General features: G+C 34.9%; 1 protein-coding gene across 2 annotated transcripts in view; it reads left to right on the top strand.

The window, feature by feature from the left end:
• The window catches only part of LOC123871935 (trissin receptor-like), a 65794-nt gene that overhangs the window by 34890 nt on the left and 8421 nt on the right, over positions 1 to 22483 (top strand). Inside the window, exons 2-5 of one of the 2 annotated variants that reach the window (XM_045916032.1) lie at positions 4639 to 4917; positions 9438 to 9582; positions 15092 to 15251; positions 19300 to 19497. In XM_045916032.1, coding sequence (XP_045771988.1) covers positions 4695 to 4917; positions 9438 to 9582; positions 15092 to 15251; positions 19300 to 19497 — 726 coding nt within the window. In that variant the 5' untranslated portion in view covers positions 4639 to 4694. Of the gene's footprint in view, positions 1 to 4634; positions 4918 to 9437; positions 9583 to 15091; positions 15252 to 19299; positions 19498 to 22483 lie in introns of those variants that run through there. The other variant, XM_045916114.1, reaches the window with a different exon arrangement.

The following is a 22483-nucleotide window of genomic DNA, read 5'->3' as shown; positions in this document are numbered from 1 at the left end:
TACTTAACAAGTACCAACCTATCTTCTACAACAATCGTGAAAATACCTAATAAGTAATCTACTATTTAAGGGAAATATAGAGAACAAGACATAATATAGAATTTCATAATTAAAAAAAAATATAGAATCTTAAATCTCAATAACTTATGACGTAATTATTTTAAAATTCCGTGAGAAGGCTTATTATTTTTATGAACGTTGGCTTTTGTTAACAAAACATTTAATATCGGCAGAATTTTAGATATCGCAAGTTTTCCTGTGGCTCTAGGTCTCAGATTGGGAACACCACTGTGCCATCAGCACAGATGCGGAAAAGAGGTTGATGGACTCTCTTGCCAAAAGAGAAGCTATTTCGACATGGCTACCAAAAGGGCTCTTGCCACCTTTGATATTCCGCCACTCATAGAGCCAGCAGGGATTCGTCAGGATGATAGCAACAATTGACGCTGGTTCCATGGGAAACAGGGAGGGGCCTTGTGTGAGACGCAACGTGCGTCGACATATTGACTCCGTGTCATATCAAGGAGACAGCGTTAAGACCGGGAGCCGCAACAGAAATTGCTAAAACCGGAAAGCGGCGCATGTGCAATAGAATAGAATAGATTTTTACTCAAATAAACTTTTACAAGTGCTTTTGAATCGTCGAAATAATTTACCACTGGTTCGGAATTCCGTTTCTACCGAGAAGAACCAGCAAGGAACTCGGCGGTTGCTCTTTTCAATTGTTTAACTATACAAGCAATTGCAGCCCCGCGCATTACTGGAGCGAGTAAAATCCATGTTTTTTTTATCATTTACATAATCTTCGATTGTATAATATGCTTTTGCCAGGAGCATACTTTTAATGGATTTCTAAACTTTTTTAAAGGCAAGTCAAAAAGGCAAGGTAAAATATAATGGACTTTCAATCAATTACACGGAGTCTAATATTGACAAATTTTGTTAATTAGATAGGCATGCTTGATTTCCTCATTTAGTCACGAAGGGAAACTCCAAATTTTCTTATGAGGTGCATTACGGAGCCCATTGTTAGCGATCATATAGCGGATCCATATATTGTCATAACTGGCAAATGGCAATAGACTAGTGGTGGTGTTACCACCAGACAGGATGGGCTGGATATACCTACTATGTAGATACTACTAGACCTATGTCTTTTCCAATCACAATCCCAACTATTTTAGTTGGTTCAGTTAAAAAAAAACATGATCTTTGAGAAATTTGTTTCGTAAAACTTGTGACATCTATCTTCGGTTCCATTTGATTAATATTCTTATTCTAATATCGAGTCGAAGTCCCGAAGGTAATTTATAGGGGTCGGATTTATTGGAAAATTTCATTTATTCGTTGACATAATATTGATTGAGCTCTCCTACATAAATTTCTGAACTGTTGACTTCAACCGATAAAAAACCTCATTCAATTTTCCGATGTATGGGTGCAATTTATATTAATATATTACACTTTATACGCAAATTTATCATAACAGGCATCTACCTAACTTTACCTAATACTAAAACTCAAAGCCTCTTTATAAAGACATTTTCCTCCAGACCTAAAATATATCTCTATGCGGGATGAATTCGTAATTTGTAAGAATGAAATAGCTTTTAATAAAATAATTTTCCTTATTCACTTAGGCAGTTTTATGATACCTACCTACTTGTATATAGAGTTTATTATTATAAAAGACTACAATATTATATTGATTATTATCTCTATCATTGGGAGGAAGTACAAAGTTTTGCCGTTTGTTAGTTTAGGAGTATACCTAACACGTAAGTACTATACTGATTGAAATGAAACTTTCTGAGTTGTAATGCATAATATTTGGACTATACTCGTACCAACGAAAATTAATCCAATAAATAGCGTTACACCTATAAAAGTAGAAGTAAGTAGTAGAGTAGAAGGTGATATATTTTTTTTTATCGTGCTGTAAAATCATTCCTAATGGCAAAGGCGTTCCGGTTAGGTGCCGCGTAGAAACCCATTAGGGGTAGGTGCCTACCCGCTTCCATATAATCACTTACCTACCTCCAGGTGACTTCGTCTGTGTAGGCGTTAGCTGGCGGGCAAGCTCTGCCTTTTTGGAGTATTTTTTTTTTGTTAAAACTGACTGGAAAGCGCTCTAAGGGGGTGCCGTGCGTATGTCGGCGAGCGCCGGCATAGACGGGGTCCATACTTGTATAGTTTAACTAAATTGTTACAAATAACTACAAACTTGACATTGGCTAATCTTTGTAAAAACCAGACTAGAGAGAAAAAAAAATACCTCCAGGTTAGATCGCCTGGCCAAGGGCTAACTTGTATTAGAATAAAAAAAATAAAAAGTAAAGAATTGAATAGAATAGAATATATTTTTATTCAAGTAAACTTTTACAAGTGTTTTTGAATCATCAAAATAATTTACCACTGGTTCGGCAAGTCTTTCCTACCGAGAAGAACCAGCAAGAAACTCGGCGGCTGCTCATTTTATGTGTTCAATTTACAATAATATTATGCCATACTATACAAGCAATTGCAACCCCGCGCTTTGCTGGAGCGAATCCATGCTTTTTTATCATTTAGGTATATAATCTTGGATTATATAATATGCTTTTTTCAGGAACACACTTTTAATAGATTTTTTAAGTTTTGTAAGTCTAAGTACATAATATATATTATATGGGTAAAATAAATTAGGTACGTTCCATTTTCAAAACTCAAATTGGTTGTACTTTTTTAAAATAAATACAAAATATTCCGGCTCATCCGGATGAAACGGTAATTAATTTAAATCAACTAATTATGGTTTTGCTGCTTCCTGGTCAATGAATAATCTATATTGTTTCCGTATCGCAACCACTAAACATAGATTATATTTATTAATTTCATATTTAACACTGTATTTATTATATTTATTTAGGAAATGAAAAAATACTGAATTCGGTCTTGAAAATGTCAGAGCAAAATAAAAAATACTTACGCATCGAATGAAACCTTCTACTCTCTGAAAGTCGCTTAAAATGCCATGGGAACTCTTTCATTTCCGGAATAAAAGTATCCTATGTCCGTCCCCAGGATGTAATAGCTATCTCTGTCCTAAACTGCAAGGTCGGTTTAGTAGTGGAGCCGTGAAAACGTAAATAACAGATGGACAAACAGAAATTTATTCGCATTGTTAATATTAGGTATGTAAGTATAAAATTAGGCTTCTGGGCATAGTATTATCTAATAATATTGAATTATGCCCGCGTCTTCGTCCGCCTGGATTAGGTTTTTAAAAATCTCATGGTAATTAATTTTAAGTGTTAATTCAGGGTATAAGAAATCTATTTCTTGTACTTTACGGTTGCCGCATTAGTGCAGTGGAATAAATTCAACTTTCATAAATTTCAATTTAAGTCATACTAAAACTTAACTTTTCCGCAGAACATACATTTTGCCAGTCAACATGTGGCTATAACGTAGGCTCGTAATGAAGAGAAATGGATTTTCCAAACCAAACTTTAATTAATCTTTAAAGTTTTATATCAACCTAAATGATGATCTCGACTTAGGCCACGTGGATATAGGGATTTTAAATCCCGTAGGAACTCCTTGATTTCTCGCGGCCAAAAAGTAGTCTATTGCCATCTCCGGAATGGGAGCTATCTCTGTACCAAGTTTCGTCAAAATCGCTTAAACTTGGGGCTTGAAAAGGTAACAGACAGACAGATTCACTTAGCATTAGTATAATATAACCTAGTAGGTATGAATTACGAATAAATAAATTGATTAAAAATAACTTGTACTCAAAGATTTTTTTATGGTTCAGTTATTGTAGTTTTTACCAAAACATTCAAATATTATTACCGATGATCTAAAAGATTTTTCAAGGGGATAGCAATGCAAGCGCGTAAATGTTTCTAATACCTAGTACCATCTGTTAAAAACTTTAATAATAACATCTGTTAAAAATAAAATATTATGCTAGAATTATATTCATTTTTTTAATGTTGATAATTGTTTCTATTATTTGTACCTACAAATGAATATTTTGAATATTATTAAAACACTGGAAAATATAAATAAATACAGCATCCCGCACATTTTAAGACAAGAGATTTTACGAGGGTATCTACTCGTTATTCGTGTAAATTCGAGATGGTGGAATGAACATATAATTCTATCGTATACAGTTTTATTGGAACCTATAACAAAAATAAAACGAATTGCGCGGTGTTTATCTTCTTCTTTGTTTCCGTATATTTACTTCTCTTTTGCAGGGTCTCCGTAATATTATGATACATTACATACCTATTTGTATATCTTGGATGAATAAAATATTTAACTCTTCAAAAAGTGTCAATTCCAAGCGTCGTACATATAGATTAGGCATATCTAAATTAAATATAGGCATATTCTATAGTAAATGTACATTGATTTATACTCGTAAATGCATTAATAAAAATGCGCTTGAATTTTTGAATTTAAAAATTTCCGTTCAATGTAATTCCGCCTCTTTTGTTTTTCCTAACGTTTTGCCAATTTCAGTAGGTCCACGACATTTTTTACTAACTAAACTTTTTATTTACCCGTGCCCCCGTGTACCCGTATTTTAGGTAGCATTTTACCGACTTTGTATTGTTTATTATCAAAAGTATTTTTTTACAGATGGACGAGCCAAAATTAAGTAAGCAGTTGCAGAGATAAATCAGAAATCCGAAATTATGTACCATATGAAACTATTCATCGAATCCAATTTCGTTAACCACAATGCTTTGGTGGCTGCCAACAAGACGGATGTCAAGGTTATTGATAACACGAGTTACACATCGAAAAGAAATGAAAGCCCATATTCTATGGAGGACGATGAGTTTATATTCGACAGAACAGATGTTAGGGCTATATTTATAACGCTCTACACAATTGTGTTCTGTTGTTGCTTCTTTGGTAAGTTATTTGGTTATCTTGTTTACATACTTTCTTATTTTAAAACGAGATCCTATTTATCTTTGGTTTTTTTAAAGTCAACTTCAACGTTCTTATTAAACTTGTATTTATCAGTATATATGTTTTCATTATTAACAACTTTTCAATTCATTAGCATGTTTCCGTCCACTATTGGACATAGGCCTTCCCGAAAGCACGCCACCACACACGATCCTCCGCCTTTTTCATCCTAACTCATTTTATAGGTAAGTAAGTAGTTGATAAAATTGCCAACATTTTGCATAAAATGATAAATACGATGGTATGGTTACCTACACATCTGAAAGTAGTTACTTCATTTACAGCCGGTGATCACGAATGAACTTTGCCTACAGTATAAAGGTTAAAATGGCAAACTTTACGAAATATTGGCGTCAATATCCGGATATCTGCTAGTTTTTAAAGCAATAACGGAAAATTATTAAAATCAGAGTCGAGTTTTTTAAGCAGGTTGCGAAGCTTTTCAGATTTTATGAACTCGCTGAAGCTGCAAATGCAATAAAATCAAGGGGATCAAATTACTACTATTCGTGGCATAGATCTATTAGTAAGATAATGTCTCCACTTCAACAACAACTCCAACTTCACGTTTCAAAGTACCACAATTCTGTCGTGACCACGATCTTAATAACTGCGTCAAAATATCGACAGTATTTATCGTGGTATGCATAGAAAGATTTATTGAATAATTTAATCAATTATATTATTAAAAATATCTGAGCTGGATCATCTTTATTGTGTTGCGGCTATTATGGCAGTTAATCTGAGTTAAAAGTTAAAGCTTTAAGGAAATTAAAATCCTGAGAGCTAACTTCCTCTAAAGGAAAGGAGCTTGTACTATAACTTTAAATAACGAGGTGAGTAGGTACCTACTCGTTGCTACAAAGCTTCATTTCTTTAACGAATTTTATTTCAGTTCTTTTTTTTTTTTGTATGGCTGCTAAGCTGCTTTATGGTCCATACTATGGACCATAAAGCCATACGCTTAGGTACGGTTAGGTAGTTTTATCCGTTACACATTGATATTAATATTATTTAAGTTATAGAACGACGTCGCGACGCGATCGTTGTATAGAATGGGACGAGTTAAAATTGAGCAAGTTGTTAAATACGTATATTATGCGAAAATATAAAGTTGTATGCGTAAATTGCTGACGACGTGTTGTTATACCTACTTTTCTGTGTATTGAGGTTTAAAGCCACATAAAGCTTGTATCTACAGTAGGTACAATGTAATATGCATTGTTACCAGTTTTTGTTTACACTAAAAATAAATTGTGATAGCAGCTGTTATGCATTAAAATTGTAAAATGTTTGCTATTATCATAAACCCAAGAGAAAGAAAAAATATCTCTGAAATAATGACAAAACAAGTTCAGGTTTTTTACAAGTTATGTTGAAAAGTAGTAAGACAACTGGTTTGTTAATAAAAATATGACTTTGTCCGTTTGCCGGGCCGGGCGGAGAGCCTGGCAGAATTTCTTGGATGTCAGAAATGAGCGATGGCGCTTCCAGAGAGGTTGAGCCAATAAAATTTAGTACCCACTTCAAAATGAAACTCCGTGTTAGGTTAGCGATTTACCGCATTACAGGTGGAAACACTAAACTACGAATTTATTGCATAGTGGCGAGCTCGTAAAATCGCACGTAGAGTCGCTAAAAATTATCTTCAACTAGGAGTGGCATTTTGAAAATGAAATAAGTTAAACTTTGATGGCCAATCTCTGTAGAGCTGCACGTAAAAGCAATAACTCAAATTGGGTTAGTTTCCAATTGTAACCTACCTATAAAATAGAATTAATGATCAATCGAACAACTATAACGACTATTACGAGTACGTTCACAGCTGGCGGAGCATTTATATCTGCACTCTGTCTAGTCTAGTGCGGCTCGCCACTTAAACTTTAATGTAATAATTTATTATTAGGTACAGGGACGAAAATTTTCAGAAAGATGATAGGAAATCGAATACAGTTGCCTTTAAATCGAAATCCAAAACGTTAAACATAATAATATTTTTGTCGCAGAGTTTTATAAATAAGTACACTACTGGATAGATATATGGAACGATAACAACTTCTAGTCTTTATTAAGTAACTACTTTATTAAGTTACGCTGATAATGATAGACCATATTTTATTATTTTAGGTGTAGTACGTGTAGCAGTATAAGTTTGGTTAGACGACAAAAGATTTTTTGCAATGGCTTATCCCGTTTATCCATTCTAAAATTGATATTCTTTGATCGTATTTTTTCGTCGAAGACTCTAACGGTCGTATTCAGAATCATTAATTACTATGAGGACTTTCAGTGTACTCAAACGCATAGTGTACCTAAGTTCCACCACTCAGATCATTGTAAATCGACGTGATACAGTAATCTGATTGGTGGAACCTACACTGTGCGTTCGAGCGCACTATGAGACCTCTCTGACTCTAGACGTTTCTGAATACGGGTGTTAAAAGCTACCCCATGGTGGGAAAAGAGAGTCCGTCTATCTATCCCGGATGGTGTGTTTGTATATATACTTATATTGTTTTTAGTACGGTGCAGATAGACGGAGTAACATATTGTTGTATATACCTTTCCGAGGCATATTATAACACATATGTGCACATACCTACATGGTTTAGGTATTTGGTAGATGTAGGTACTAATTTTATATCGATGGGGCAGATAAACGGAATAAGCCATTAATTAATTGGTGCACATCACTTTTTGACGTATCAATATGCACCTATAAATCATATTATCATCAATGCGAGTATCACACAATATCGGCACATCAGTTTATTGGTTTATTACATTTCCATCAAGGTCAGTCGTTACGTTATTAATTAAACCGCACACACATTTTTAGCTACGCGAATTTTAATATATTACGAGCTTGCTTCGCGGATTCAGATAATATTGATGTTGGTAATACGATAACCGTGACATACACCGCAATGCAAATCTCGTTAGCGAAATAATGAACGTCAAATATCTGGTCATGAATTAAATCAGCTCATGTTTGCATAAATTTCAATGTTGGAAGAACGTTGTCGAATTGTATCTACTCAATAGCACCCCAGTCTGTCCTCTCCAGAATGAGGGTTGCCAATTTGACAATTTTATTGCTGAGATCCATTTCAAAAACCCAAATCGCTCTAACTCAGAGAAAGGCAATTATAAAGATTCGTATTGGCCGTTAATTTTATGTTTTGTGATATGACCTTGACATTTTCTAAATCCATCATTTAACCACAGTTTAACCACAATGTAAGTCCATACAGTGAAACTTGCCCTTGATGTTTGCGGATGAGCCGGCTTTACGGTCGTAGCACATACATACTGATACCCTACTAAGACAAGTAAAATTAGTTTGTTCTGCCGAATTCTGCCGATCGGTATCTATAATCCCTTCCCCGACTTGCCCAGGTCTTCTTACCTCGCAAGATTGCTTTTTCTAGAATTCTAGACTCTAGGCATCTCCGTCGACCGATGTGACCAAATTCTGAAGCTTTCTTTTAAGTTAGTAGTAATAGATTATTATTTACTTAGAAAATGAGATTCCTTCAAAAGATGATCTTTTGTCGGTAATCTGTCCATGGCTTTTATTTATTTTCAAAAAATGCTTGTTTATTTATTGTCAACAGCTGATAACCCTATCTCTGTGCTTTCATCTTCTCTACCCATGGACTGCACAAAACAATAACAAGGCGAGTTACTAGCTAGATACTTGTATATCAACGTGTTGAATTGGTTTACTGCAGGATACGAGTTACGACCGCTAAATTCAATACAAAATTGGTTGTAAACAGTAAATAATTTATGAGTGATGATACCTCAAAAACCTACCTTATGTGCCGTTCTGTTTTGTAGCATTCAGTCAAATACCGGTCTCAAGTTCAGCTTTTATCGATGGTCTAGATAAAATTAGATGAAAGTTTCTAAAAAATACCGGTTTATCTTGAATAATATTATCTAAAAGTGCCTTTGATTAGACTTCAATCGGTCATAGAATCATTTTATTCAAATCGGTGTGCCATTGTACAGCTTTTGAATGTCAATTGTTATGTAATCGTGATAATATTAATACCTTAGCACTAAGGCTACGAATACCAAAAGAACGATGTCCCAGAATGGAATCAGGTGAAAAGGAAGTGATAATTTTCATGCTTCCGTACCCGAAGGGTACCAACCGGACTCTATTAATAAGACTCCGCTGTCCGTCGTCTGTCTGTCAGTGGGCTGTATCTCGTGAACCGCAATAGATATAGAGCTGAAATTTTCACAGAATGTGTATTTCTATTGTCGCTATAACAACAAATAATAAACATTTCAAAATGGCCGCCATGAAAATTAAAAAAAATACTTAAAAAGTGTTATTTCTTGTGCGGAAACCTTCGTGTTGAGTCCGATTCGCACTTGACCGATTTTTTAAAACAACTCATTATGTCCTCAAAACTTTTTTTTTGAATATGGATCTTACTTTGCAGGAAATCTTCTCGTAATCCTCGTGGTGACTCTGTCGCGGCGGCTGCGCTCTATCACCAACTTTTTTCTGGCGAACTTAGCGGTGGCAGATTTATGCGTTGGAGTGTTTTGCGTTTTTCAAAATTTAACCATATATCTTATTCCAAGGTAAGTAAATTACACACAAGATTAGATATTATAACAGATAATAATGAGAATGAAAGATTTATCTCTAAATATGAAACAAAATCACAATCCACGTTTGTCTTCTACTTTTTATTGAATTTCAACGAGATTGTCACCATCATTTGAAACGTTTTACGAGAAAAGTTTACATATCGTACCACATACGCGTCGCGCTGCACATTATTCTTACCTACCCACTAGATTAAGTACTATGTACCTACATTACCAATTTCTCATTATGCTGGTTTCTATAATTTTATTTTTATTGTATAGCTGTAATTAATAAACTCAGTGCCCGGTAAAACCAACTGTGGTCTTTGTGGCGCTGACTGTAATAAAAACTCTCTGTATATTTTAAATGTAAATAATAATAAATAAAATAAATAAATAAATACATACACGTTTAACCTAAAGAATATAAGCCCCCCCAAGCCAAGGGCAAGTCAGCTAGTACCTACCTCCCATATTATAAGTAGTTAAGTAATTTTGAGTAAACAAAGCAGGATAAGCTTATAAGAAAGTAGATTAATATAATAAAAAATTCGTCTTCTACTTCACTACATAACAAAAGGCATCTGGATGAATAGCCACGAGTAGTTTTGAAAGTGTTCACGCAAACGGAAACGGGAATGTTATACAAAAATGAAATATTTCAGCTAAAGACTAACGAGTTGGCAACGACGACAACTCATTAGTTACATAGGTACTTATAATCGCTAAAGCTACAGAATTGAGGTAAGTACTACTTAAGCTCCCTATTCAATGAATCTTTCAATTAGCTTTCCTTGTACCTACATCCTTTCAGTGAAAAGGAAATGTGTAGACGAGTGGTTTCCTTTTTACGAATCAGGATCAACTACTAATCTAATCATAGATGTCTAATTCACCTACTTAACTAGTTGTACGGGAGCGGTGAATGTGTGCTAGACCGTACCAATTGGGAAATTTCCCACCGAGCGGTGTTGTGCTCGGTAGCGCCAGCTGGGCCGACAATTCTAGTTTCTATATATAGTGCAGATTGGCAGGTAAACGCTCCTTCAATGCGATTGAGAGTTGCATGTTTTCCTTGAGCATCCGATTAAGCTACCCGTGCTGCCATCTAGTGCGCACGTCGTGAGTTATCAGGCTTGGGTTCGTGCATCGAGCGTTTTTGTTGATTGACTGAGTTTAGAAGCGACATCTGCTTGTGCATGTGGCAACGGCTACATAGTCAAGACTCATAATAATCAGCATCAACTGGACATAGATGTCTTGTACTTGTTCCACATGCCACGGAATTTCACCGCCTGAATCCAGCGGCTTCCTGCGACTTGCTTGACGTCGTCTGCCCACCTTGTGGAGGGTCTTCTAACTAACGTTACGCTTTCCAGTGCGAGATCGCCATTCTATGTAAGAATGTTGGGACCCCAACGTCTATGGGTTTTTTAAATTACGTGCACTGCCCATGGCCTCTCTAGCTTCGTAAACGGTTTAACTATGTCGGTAACTATGGTTCTCTTACGGATTTCTTCATTTCTGATTTGATCACGTAAAGAAATTCCAAGCATAGCTTTATACATCGAATGACTTTGAGCTTTCTTATGAGGCCCATGTTAGCGACCATGTCTAGGATCCATAATTTTATGTCAAGACTACTTACGTACCTCTACGTACTGTACCTCTACGCTACGTGCTACGGCGCGAGTCTGCGCGTCGTCTGGCATTTGGGTGCAACCTTATTTACTGCTAGGTCATTATAAAAAATAAGCGCAGAGTGATTATAACTAGGAGAACAAGGATAAGCGGCGCATTTATGTTTCTATGAGTTGTACGCCACTGTAGGTAAATAACTTTTCACGTAAATAGAAGTTACCGTCCCAGTGTAGGTATGTTCTTAAGTTTGAATGTTTTACTTGTGTTTCGGTTTCTTTGTTAGTTCTATAGACAGTAGAATCCGTTCTATCCGCTCCTCTGCGTTATAAATAGGTTAAATACTTGTTAAGTTAAAGCGAACTAAGTTAAATCAGTAGTAAGTAGGTACTAACATAGGTTAAGTTTCTTACTAACACAGAATATGGTCGTATGCCTGAAATGAACATCTATTTATTTATTTTTATTTAATATATTTAATTCACTATAAGAATATCCAAAAAATTGACCAATATATCGCGTTATGCGATTTCTTAACTCTTTTAGGAAGTGAAATTTGATTACACTTGTAATCAAATTAATATGATAACTTAGCGAGGGATTATATCATTTACCACCGGGTGAGATTGCAGTTAAAGTCTAACTTGTATCTGAATAAGAAAAATCCTACCAAAAGGTGAACATTTAAAATTCTTTTTAAATAGTCAAGTATAGTTGATAAATTTGCTATACGTACCGGCAGTACCGCTTTGAAATATCGTCGGCGATAAACTTGAATTGACAGTTTTGTAGAAATAATTAAGCTAATTAAAACATATCTTTAGATACTAAATTTCTACAAGCGTCAGAAAAGTATTTTGCGCGACGATGCTCCAGACCACGCAACGTACAAAGAAACTTGGCAAACAACGCTTTACGCTTTCAAGAGCTTTGTGTTGTGAACGTAGAATGTTTTTCCTTAGAACTAAAATAACAACTATAACCAAAATTTTGTTTGCAACTTGTCTTGTTCTTAATCAAAGAGCCATATCAAATAAAGACTAATGTAACTACTTAATTAGCGGTTTTAACTTAATATCGTGTATCTATACCTATAAATGTTATGTTGCTTGTACCTATTGTTTAAATAAATCTTCAAAGAAGATCTAAATTGGATACGCCATTAGAACAGCTTTATTATCTCAGATGAAAAGAAAGTAGAAGAAATTACTTATTATAAAAATTCTCTAATAGATAACTTATTAATTAGTGATTCTAACATGACTATTTGTAACCCCCGACCCAAAAAAAGGGGTGTTATACGTTTGACGTGTGTATCTGTGTATCTGTCTGTGACATCGTAGCTCCTAAACGAATGGACCGATTTTAATTAAATTTTTTTTTTGAAAGGTGGCTTGATCGAGAGTGTCCTTAGCTATAATCGAAGAAAATCGGTTCAGCCGTTTGAAAGTTACATTTTAATTACAATTTAAAAAACCCCCGACACACAAACCTCTATAAGAAAACTAGAAAATAGCTGATAACTTTCAAACGGCTTAACCGATTTTCCTCGATTAGGTATAGCTAAGAACACTCCCGATCAAGCCACCTTTCGAACAAAAAAAACTAAATTAAAATCGGTTCATTCCTTTAGGAACTATGATGCCACAGACAGATACCCGGATACACAGACATACAGATACACACGTCAAACTTATAACACCCCTCTTTTTGGGTCGGGGGTTAAAAAGTAACACTAGAGATTGAGGGCTTACAAAATGTGCATAACGTTAACCACAAAAGTAAGTCGCATCGAGAGAATTAAAGAGGTCGTTGCGATACAATTCATGGCCTCCACTCACTCACTTTGCGGACCGCGGAGCATGCGGCTCTTGCAGGTTGCGGTTTGTGCAATCTTCTTATAATTAGTGTGAGTACCTAGGTGTTAGAAAGCGCTGGTAATTATAAAGTGTGAAATAACACAGAAGGATTAATTATTAGGAACGCGCTAGCGACCACAAAGTCTGGATATTATTCCACCTACTCGTATGACTAACTTGGCATATTTCCACATTTCCTATCTAAGTAACAATTTGGCTGCATGAAATTAACAATTAAGCATAACTTAACGTATTGTTTTTAACCCCCGACCCAAAAAGAGGGGTGTTATAAGTTTGACGTATGTATCTGTTTATCTTTCTGTGGCATCGTAGCTCCTAAAGTAATGAACAGATTTTAATTTCGTTTTTTTTTTGTTTGAAAGGTGGCTTGATCGGGAGTGTTCTTAGCTATAATCCAAGAAAATCGGTCCAGCCGTTTGAAAGTTATCAGCTCTTTTCTAGTTACTGTAACCTTCACCTGCCGGGGGTGTTATAAATTTTTAATTTACACTTGTGTACTTGTGTAAGTACCTATAGTTATTATAAGTACCATAAGTATTATATATTTTGACAATCTATATAATATACTTAAGTAGAAGAACCACCAACCCACATTGGGTATTTATAAGAAAATAATATTTGATGGACGCAATTGCTACATCATAATATTATCATCTCTACACAAACAAGTAGGTATCTCTTACTTGTTTGTTTAGAGATGTTCTGAATAACGTTAAACCTTACCCAAACCTTAATAAAGTGAGTTGCCCTTTTCAATAAAATAAACAATCTAAAAGAAAAATTTAAAAGTTCTGTCAATATCAAAAGAATATACTGAAAGAAAATGTTTCTTCAGAAGTTTTCGTATTCTTGTACAAATCTTGCAAATACACCAACTCTTCAAAAGCCATTTTATTCGAGAAATACCCAAGCGGACGGGCGGGTCCACTTCTTTCGTAGTTTCTATTAAATATTCCACTTTTTGCTTTCTACTAACTATAAAAGGCGACTTACTGATATATAAATGTAGTCAATTTGAGTCTTATAGGCCAAGTTATAAAGCATCAAATTCTATACCCAACTTTATGCCTAAAATAATAAAAGGTACTATATTTTAGTAGATAAGTTCTTGTTTTGGTCTCCTACACTAAAGGTATTTAAGCGAAAACATTATTTTATAAAATATTTCATCCAATTAACTTTTATACCTACTAAGTATTCGAATATTTCATTTTTTGGTCGTATAAATTTATAGCTATTGGTTTCAATGAACTAATTTTTTATGAGTAGGAAACTAGCTGTCTGGAACCTATACGAATAACAAGATGATATTGTTCTTCATACATGATATTGTTCTTCAGGATTTACTTAATTACGTACCTCCTAATAGGTAAGTATGAGGTATTATAGATGCTAGCGGTAGTGTGTGTAATTTAGTAATTCTATACGATACCTAGCCGTATCATATGTGTTTGGATTAGGTACACCTGTTACTTAAGTACCTACTCCTTTTTTCATAAGGAAAACCTATCATGGATATATAAGTACCACGGCCACGGGGGAACCGGGTAGTAGGTCGTTACGTTTAGTTGGAAATGGGAAATTTTAATTCCGTCAACATGGCTTAGCTAGTGTTCTTTCCTTTTTAAATTGATCCTTTCACTAAAATGGTCATATTAGATACTAGTACGCTGGAAGGAGAGTGCTATACAAAATGACAGCAAATTTTTGTGTTGATTCGAAGCGTTTAATTCCATTCCATGTTCTTGGTGGGGACCAACAATATGGAATGGAATTAAACATTATCGTTTGGGCCAATCGGTCTTCTTATTGCCACTATGTTGACAGAATGTCTCATCACTAACATTTAGTTCCCACTTTGCAATATACGCTCACATGGCGTTTGCTGCTGCTAACAGCGTCAAAATGGCGAAAATAATTTTGCGAAAGTTGTTATAATAACAGGTGAATCTTTCACATTTTGACCATTTATTATTTTTCAGCTGGGTGTTTGGAGACTTTCTCTGCAAGATGTATCAATTTGTGCATTCGTTGAGTTACACAGCATCGATTTTTATATTGGTGGTGATATGCACTGAGAGATACTTCGCCATCATACATCCTATTACCTGCAAGCAAATTCTAACTTCAACGAGATTGAGGGTAAGTGTTTTTTAAAGGGCTTCTTTTATTTATTTTTGAAGAGTTTTTATACATACAGGACCTTGTTAGTAAATCATCATCATCATCAATATCAACTGATAGACGTCCATTACTGGATATAGGTCTCTTGTAGAGACTTCGACACGCGCGCGCCGCCGCCGCGCCGTCTTGAGCTGCACCGCCTGAATTCAGCGACTCCCTGCGATTCGTTTGATGGCGTCTGTAGTAGGTATTAATATAAATAGATTAGCCTTATTAAGAATTTACAAATCTAATTTCATATAGTGGTATACCTAAGTAAAAATTATACTAGATGCGTAAATAATGTTTTATACTTCCTAATCTATGACACTTTGCGACGGCATTGTGAGCTCCATTGAACTACATTCAACACGAAATCTTTTAAGTTACCTATCTAATCAATTCTAAAGAGTGACCACCACTTTCCTCTATCTTTTCGAAATAATGTTCAAATAAACTTGTAATTAATTCAAAAAGTCAAGAATTTCATTCCATTTGCGTAGGCATGTACCTACCTACCTAACTTCTAGTAACAAAATTATTGGTAAAACTTAGTAATAATAATTTTACAAAGATATAATACAAACGAAGTTAGCTGGTAGAGTTAGAATAATACTCCGCCCACCGCAAATTACAACGCATACAAAGTAGCTTGATAATTTACATTTTATTTTTATGTAACGTATGCAGAAAATTGTACGTACCTAATATGTCCACTTAAAATAACATAATAAGTAAAACACGACTTTGTTTAGCTATATATTTTTAAGTCTTAAGTAAATTAATCTTTTAAGCCCGATGATTTTTGTCAGCCCTTGCTCAGACTACGGTCTATTTCCAACACTATTTAAAACACTAGTCTCAGTTTTTACCTTTGGTCTACAAAGTTTGGTGTAAAATGTTCACTTTTCAGTAAGTCTTTAATCAAATAAATAAAAACATTATGAATTCATGTTATATTTTACTAAAAGTGAAACTCTAACACTGGCTAACAGACAGCGCGCGGCAACGGGCCCGGACTCTAGTCAAGTAGTGTTTAGTGTATAACTCCTGATCTCATTCAGGAGTTCCTTAAGTAACATAGATGAGCATCAAAAAATTTATTTTGAAAATTCATACCCCTAAGGGTCGATTTATATTCGCAATGTATTAATTGGAGCTTACTTTTTTTCGGTGGTGGAGGCGAGGTCAATACGCTAACATGTACCTACGCTAAGTAAATTTTTAGAATTATTTCTAGCTTTTTCGATTAGCTACGAATGTAAATCGCTAATTGAGGATCTACCTAGTAACGAATAGCAGGTATAACAGTTGAGTTTGATTGTTGGTACAAATTCATTGACATTAATCTAAGTACGAATCGCTTAAGTAATAAATAAAATATGAAAGAATTGTATTCAAAGAATTAATAAAACGTTAAGACCAAGATTTTTTATCAAAGAAAGTAATTTCCACTAAATATTGTTCCAACTGTCGACTGATATTGATCATTATATTAAGTACGCTTTGAGAATTTGGTTCTAGTTACATTAGTATTTACTGCCTAACTTCGATCAGCAATAATAAATAATTATAACTCTCACAAAAATGGCAATCCTTTTTAACCCCCGACCCAAAAAGAGGGGTGTTATAAGTTTGACGTGTGTATCTGTGTTTCTGTGTATCTGTGTATCTGTCTGTGGCATCGTAGCTCCTAAACTAATGAACCGATTTTAATTTAGATTTTTTTGTTTGAAAGGTGGCTTGATCGAGAGTGTTCTTAGCTATAATCCAAGAAAATCGGTTCAGCCGTTTGAGAGTTATCAGGTCTTTTCTAGTTACTGTAACCTTCACTTGTCGGGGGTGTTATAAATTTTTAATTTACACTTGTTGTTGAATAAAGTATACAAATACAAACCCATAAATTCTTTTTCTGGTATCTACTAGCAACTTTCAATCCGGTACAAAAAAAAAAAAGAATTTGGGTAGGATGTCGGATCAGTGGCGTGCGGTTAGTCTTTTTCAGTAAATGCGTGTTGACCGCAAAGCTGGTGTGCTCTGGCAGGTAGGGCACTACTTGAACTAATTAGGTTTTGGTGTACTTCTAAAATCGGTTTTGTGTAGGTACTGGTCTATAAAATCTTTATGCTTCATGTTCCAAAATAGCGATTTCCCGTTGAGCACTGCTTTACGATTGCGTTACTGAATTACTATTATACTAGCCATCAGTGGCATGTACATGGTAGGCATTTAAGTTGGAACATTTATACCTAAGTGGTATGAAAAATAAGTATTGACTTATAACAATCAGGGTAAGCAATGCTTTTATGCCTCTATGGCCTGTACGCCACTGCTAGCCATGGAGTTAAATAATTATACGACTAAGATTTTCAGTCATTTTACTTATACTTAGTTAAAAAGTTATTCTTTTATTCGTCGTAAACTGCACATTTGCAATTCTGCTATCGAAGAACAAAGACAAATGCTAATTTTCTGATTTGAGTAATTATGGGTATTTTTCTCAGGCATAAAGACTGAAAAAGCGTTTGCAATGGCAGGGAAAATTAACGATATTTTAATCAATTGGCACCAAAAGGCGTGCGCTCTCGCTATTGAATGTGCCTCATAACTTTAGATATTGGTGATTTAAGTTTAAAGAAATATTTCATTTTGAGAAACAGATGTTACAAAATATAAAAAATATTTTTTTCTTAATTCTTTGGTTCTAGTTAAAATATACTGTATAATATACTTAAAATGTAATCCTAATAATATTATAAATGTGAAAGTGTGGATGTTTGGATGTTTGGATGTTTGTTACTCAATTACGCAAAAACTGGACAGATTTGGCTGAAATTTGGAATAGAGATAGATTATACCCTGGATTAACACATAGGCTACTTTTTATGCCGGAAAATCAAAGAATTCCCTCGGGATTTTGAAAAACGTAAATCCACGCGGACGATGTCGCGGGCATCAGCTAGTATATAATATTATACTTAAAACCTAAACACACAATGCGAATATCCAACGCGGTTCATTCCCTACCAATGCCTATACAATATACATATAATGTGAAAGTGTGTATGTTTATTGGTTTGTCCTTTAATAACGTCGCTACAGAGCAACGGACTGACATGACTTTTTTTGTATGGCAAGGCAAACTTTCGATTTTCCGGGATTAAAAGTCATATTGACTTTTTATCCCAGAAAATCGAAGAGTTCTCACGGAATTCTTAAAAACCTAAATTCACATGGACGATGTTACAGGCGTCAGTTAGTTAGTTTTCACATAACATTAAGTTCCTTGAATAGCAACAGCGTTCCAAGCTTTTATACAAGTTCCCCTACGTTCAGTGTGACGCGTCCTGACATGGTCGGGCCTCAATCGCATATGCTGTTTGTTTTCTCTAGCGCGCTCCCCAGCGTACCCCATACTAACGTAGTTTGGTTCTCATTTGATTATTATTATCATTAACTATTCAACTCAATGAAATGTTGCTGATACGTTCTAGAAACCAATAATACCGAGTCTATGGTTTGCCAGACTTCCGTAAAAATGTGTAAGTATACTTAGTTTCAAAATTACACGGGTTCAAAGATCTTATGATAGCATGGATATTGGATATATTTGAGTCTGTGTAACTTTTAAACAACACATTTTTACAGAAATCTGGAAAACCACAGACACAGATTTTAGTTTTTCGAACGTGTCTACAAAATTTTATTGAGTTTGATTGATTAATATTTAAATGAGAACCAAATTAAGTATCTTTGTTTGGAGGGTGCTATTAATAAACTCTTCTTAAGCTCAAGTAACAGGATTTTTTTTTTTATTGAAAATATTACAATAAAACTTAAAGCTAGCCTTATCTAATTACTATACAAATCATGCCCGCGTGGAATGGTGCCAAGAATACTGGCTGCATTTCCGCGTTGGACAGCCAGGCTGATCCGTTGCGCAAAAAATGAGCCAGCCCTTCTGTCACCCGATGAGGCTATTAAACGCGGTAAAGTAACAGGATAATAATAAAACATTTTCTTGCAGTTGGTGATACTGGGGGTATGGATAACAAGCGCGGCTTACAGCGCTCCGAAATTCATATGGGTGGAGACTATTACAAACGAATTTGGTGATGGTCACGTGGAGACAATATGCATCCAACATCGAATGAAGTACAACTCCGAAATATTTGACATGGTTAACTTCGGTCTGCTTTACGTGACTCCCCTCTTTGTAATGACGGTAAGCATTTAATTATCATGAACCTTTGTCCGAACCGCAAAGCTACGAGTTTGTTGAAAAAGAAAACAAATTTTCATTTCCTGCTCAAACAGATTTGGGGAACTCAATTGAATGAATAATACAAATTAAGTGCCTGAAAGAAAGTACAGTTTTCAGCGGAAAAATGTAAATTTTGGTATTTCGACTTTTCCAATTGAATTTCCTGAATCCCTAATGTGGGTAAATATTTGAAGTAGCGTATTTTTGGCCATTATGGAATAGATTTTTGAACAGAACAATCAACATAATATTAACTCAGAACGCTTCTTGTGTACGATGTGAAATATTAAGTATCAAAATACCGATTGAGAACTTTATATTTAGAAAATACCTCGAACAAGCTTTTCGATAATTTTACAGCTCTTGATTCAAAACGTCAGCTTTCACATTTTAGGGTTTCGTAGGTAAACAACGAACCTTTATAGTTTCATCTAGTTCGTATGTCCGTGTGTAACAACTTACAAGCCATGTTTCTCCGGAATTTCTTTGCAGGACTTCTCTGGCGTAAAAAAATGTAACTTTTGACACCACCCCATGAAATTAGAAGTAAAAAGAAACATATATAATAACTAGCTGTGCCCGCGACTTCGTTCGCGTGGAATAGCTCTCAGCGCGCTTTATATAGCCACGGACGCTCAGGCGCGAGGCGTGTAGTACGTACTCTGTACGTTAAAAATGTTCGCTGTGATTCTTTAAATTGTCATAACTTTTTTATTTATAACCGATTGACATGAAATAAACACTAAATTTTAAGTGAAGCTTACTACAATATATTATTGAATACTGTATCTAAATCAAATAAGCCGTTTCTGATATTAGCGTGCACAAACACACAGACAAACAGACAAACCGACAAAAAAAAATTAATTACAATTTCGGGTTCGGCATCGATATAATAACAACCCTTGCTACTTTTTTTTTATATTTCCATTGTACAGACACCACTTTTCTACAATTTTATTATATGTATAGATATATGAGTTTGGCACTCAATTTTATAAATACTTTCAAAACTTACACGATTCATGTGCAGAGGAATCAGATTATCATAACAGTCCTAGGAATCTAGCAAAGGCATTAACATGGAAAATTAGTGTAAAGGTAATGGGTTTATTTTAATCGTGTGTATTACCAATTAATTGGCCAAGTAGTAGGTAATCTATTAAAAAACTAGTTTTTAGTCTCGAGTAATAACCTCGTATAGGCGTATTTTTAGCAACCAGCACGACTACGGAACTCTACCTTGTGTGTTCAGGCACGCACTTGACCAGATTTTTGCGCTTGAACCTGCTACAAGATTTATTACGAGTAGGCGCCATATTTCCGTATCACCCTCTTTGAGTAAATAAACCCTTGCGACCGAAACGTCACATTACTTGAAGTCACAGAGGGTTGACATTCCACTTTTCTTATAATATTTTTTATATCAGAACAGTGACTCCCTGACTCGTAATTTTTTCTGCTTGTAAATGATGGTTTATACCTATCACTTTTCTCTGCAACGGCTACTGAGTTAGAAGCTATGGTTAAATAGATTTTGTCAAACAATACAGTTTCCTTTTGTAACCTTAGGGCCCTTATAATATATAGGAAACTAGAGGATGCCTGCGACTTCGTCCGCGTGGATTTAGGTTTTTAAAGATCCCGTGGGAACTGTTTGACTTTCCGGGATAAAAAGTTGCCAATTTCGATTACAGGAACGCAAGCTACTTCTGTACCTCACACAAATCGGTTAAGTGGATGGATCTTTAGGAATCCCGCGGGAACTCTTTGATTTTCCGGGATAAAAAGTTGCCTATGTCCGTCCCCGGGATATAAGCTAACCCTGTACCAAATTTCGTCAGAATCGGTTAAACTGTTGGGCCGTGAAAAGGTAGCAGACAGACAGACAGATAGACAGACACACTTTCGCATTTATAATATTAAGTATGGATAGTAGGGTGGTCCTTATTCCTAAGAAAAAAAATTTTTTTTCTTTAATTTCGCGGGGCACCACGTTATTTGATTATATTATACCATTAGAAAGTATTTCAGTATTTTTTTGAATTTTTTTAAATGACATTTAGAGGTCGCTACCAAGGTTTAAATTTTAAATAAAAACTCAAAATCTGTATTTGTTAGTTCTTTTATTTTTATAGCCGGGACATAAAAAATATTACAAAATTATTGTTGTTGTTATGAATTAAGATATTATGTAGATATTTCAATCATTTATTTTTAAGATACGCATGCGCACAAACCAATTTTTACGTTATGAGTATTATGATGTTAGTGCGCAGTGCGCACGTGTGTACGTCTTAAGAGCCCCGTTCATGGCAACGACAACTCGTTCGTGGGTCGAGTTTAAAATAGTGAAATCGTGTCCACGGATGAAGGAAGTATAATAATTATTATAAAGTGTGACATGACTTTGTTAATTCTTCAATTTTCTAGTTTCTTATATAGTTTATAAACGCACGAAGTTGCATAATTGGCCCTAAAATAGAGATTTTTCAAGGCTCATAACTTTCAAAATAAATATAATTTTTCTAAATTTATTATTTTAGGGCATAGATAATGGAGAGATATACCGATATGTGGCTTAGTAATAGATCTAGAATAACAAATAATAATCTCGACGCGTCGGTACAGATGACAGTTCGAGGTAAGGCAGAAGAGGAACCGATTGTCTATGTGAGCGCGTAAAATTAATATAAACACCTAAATGAAACCATAATTTGAGCTGTCCTTCAATGCTTTTTGTAAAAAATTTGACAGCTGGTAGCGACCTCTAAATCTTAACAAAACAAAAAACAAAAGAAACTTATTTCATATTTAGGGGTATATAATCAAACGAGAAAGTGCCCCGGGGATAATTCAAAAGTCGAAAAATAAGGACCACCCTAATGGATAGTATGGATAGTTTGGTTTTGCGTTACTTTTGTTATTGCTATATAGTATATGAGTA

Source organism: Maniola jurtina, chromosome 1 (genome assembly GCF_905333055.1).
Source record: "Maniola jurtina chromosome 1, ilManJurt1.1, whole genome shotgun sequence".
Lineage (NCBI taxonomy): Eukaryota > Metazoa > Arthropoda > Insecta > Lepidoptera > Nymphalidae > Maniola > Maniola jurtina.
Note: the sequence above shows the minus strand (reverse complement) of the source record. Positions and strands in the feature narration are given on the sequence as shown.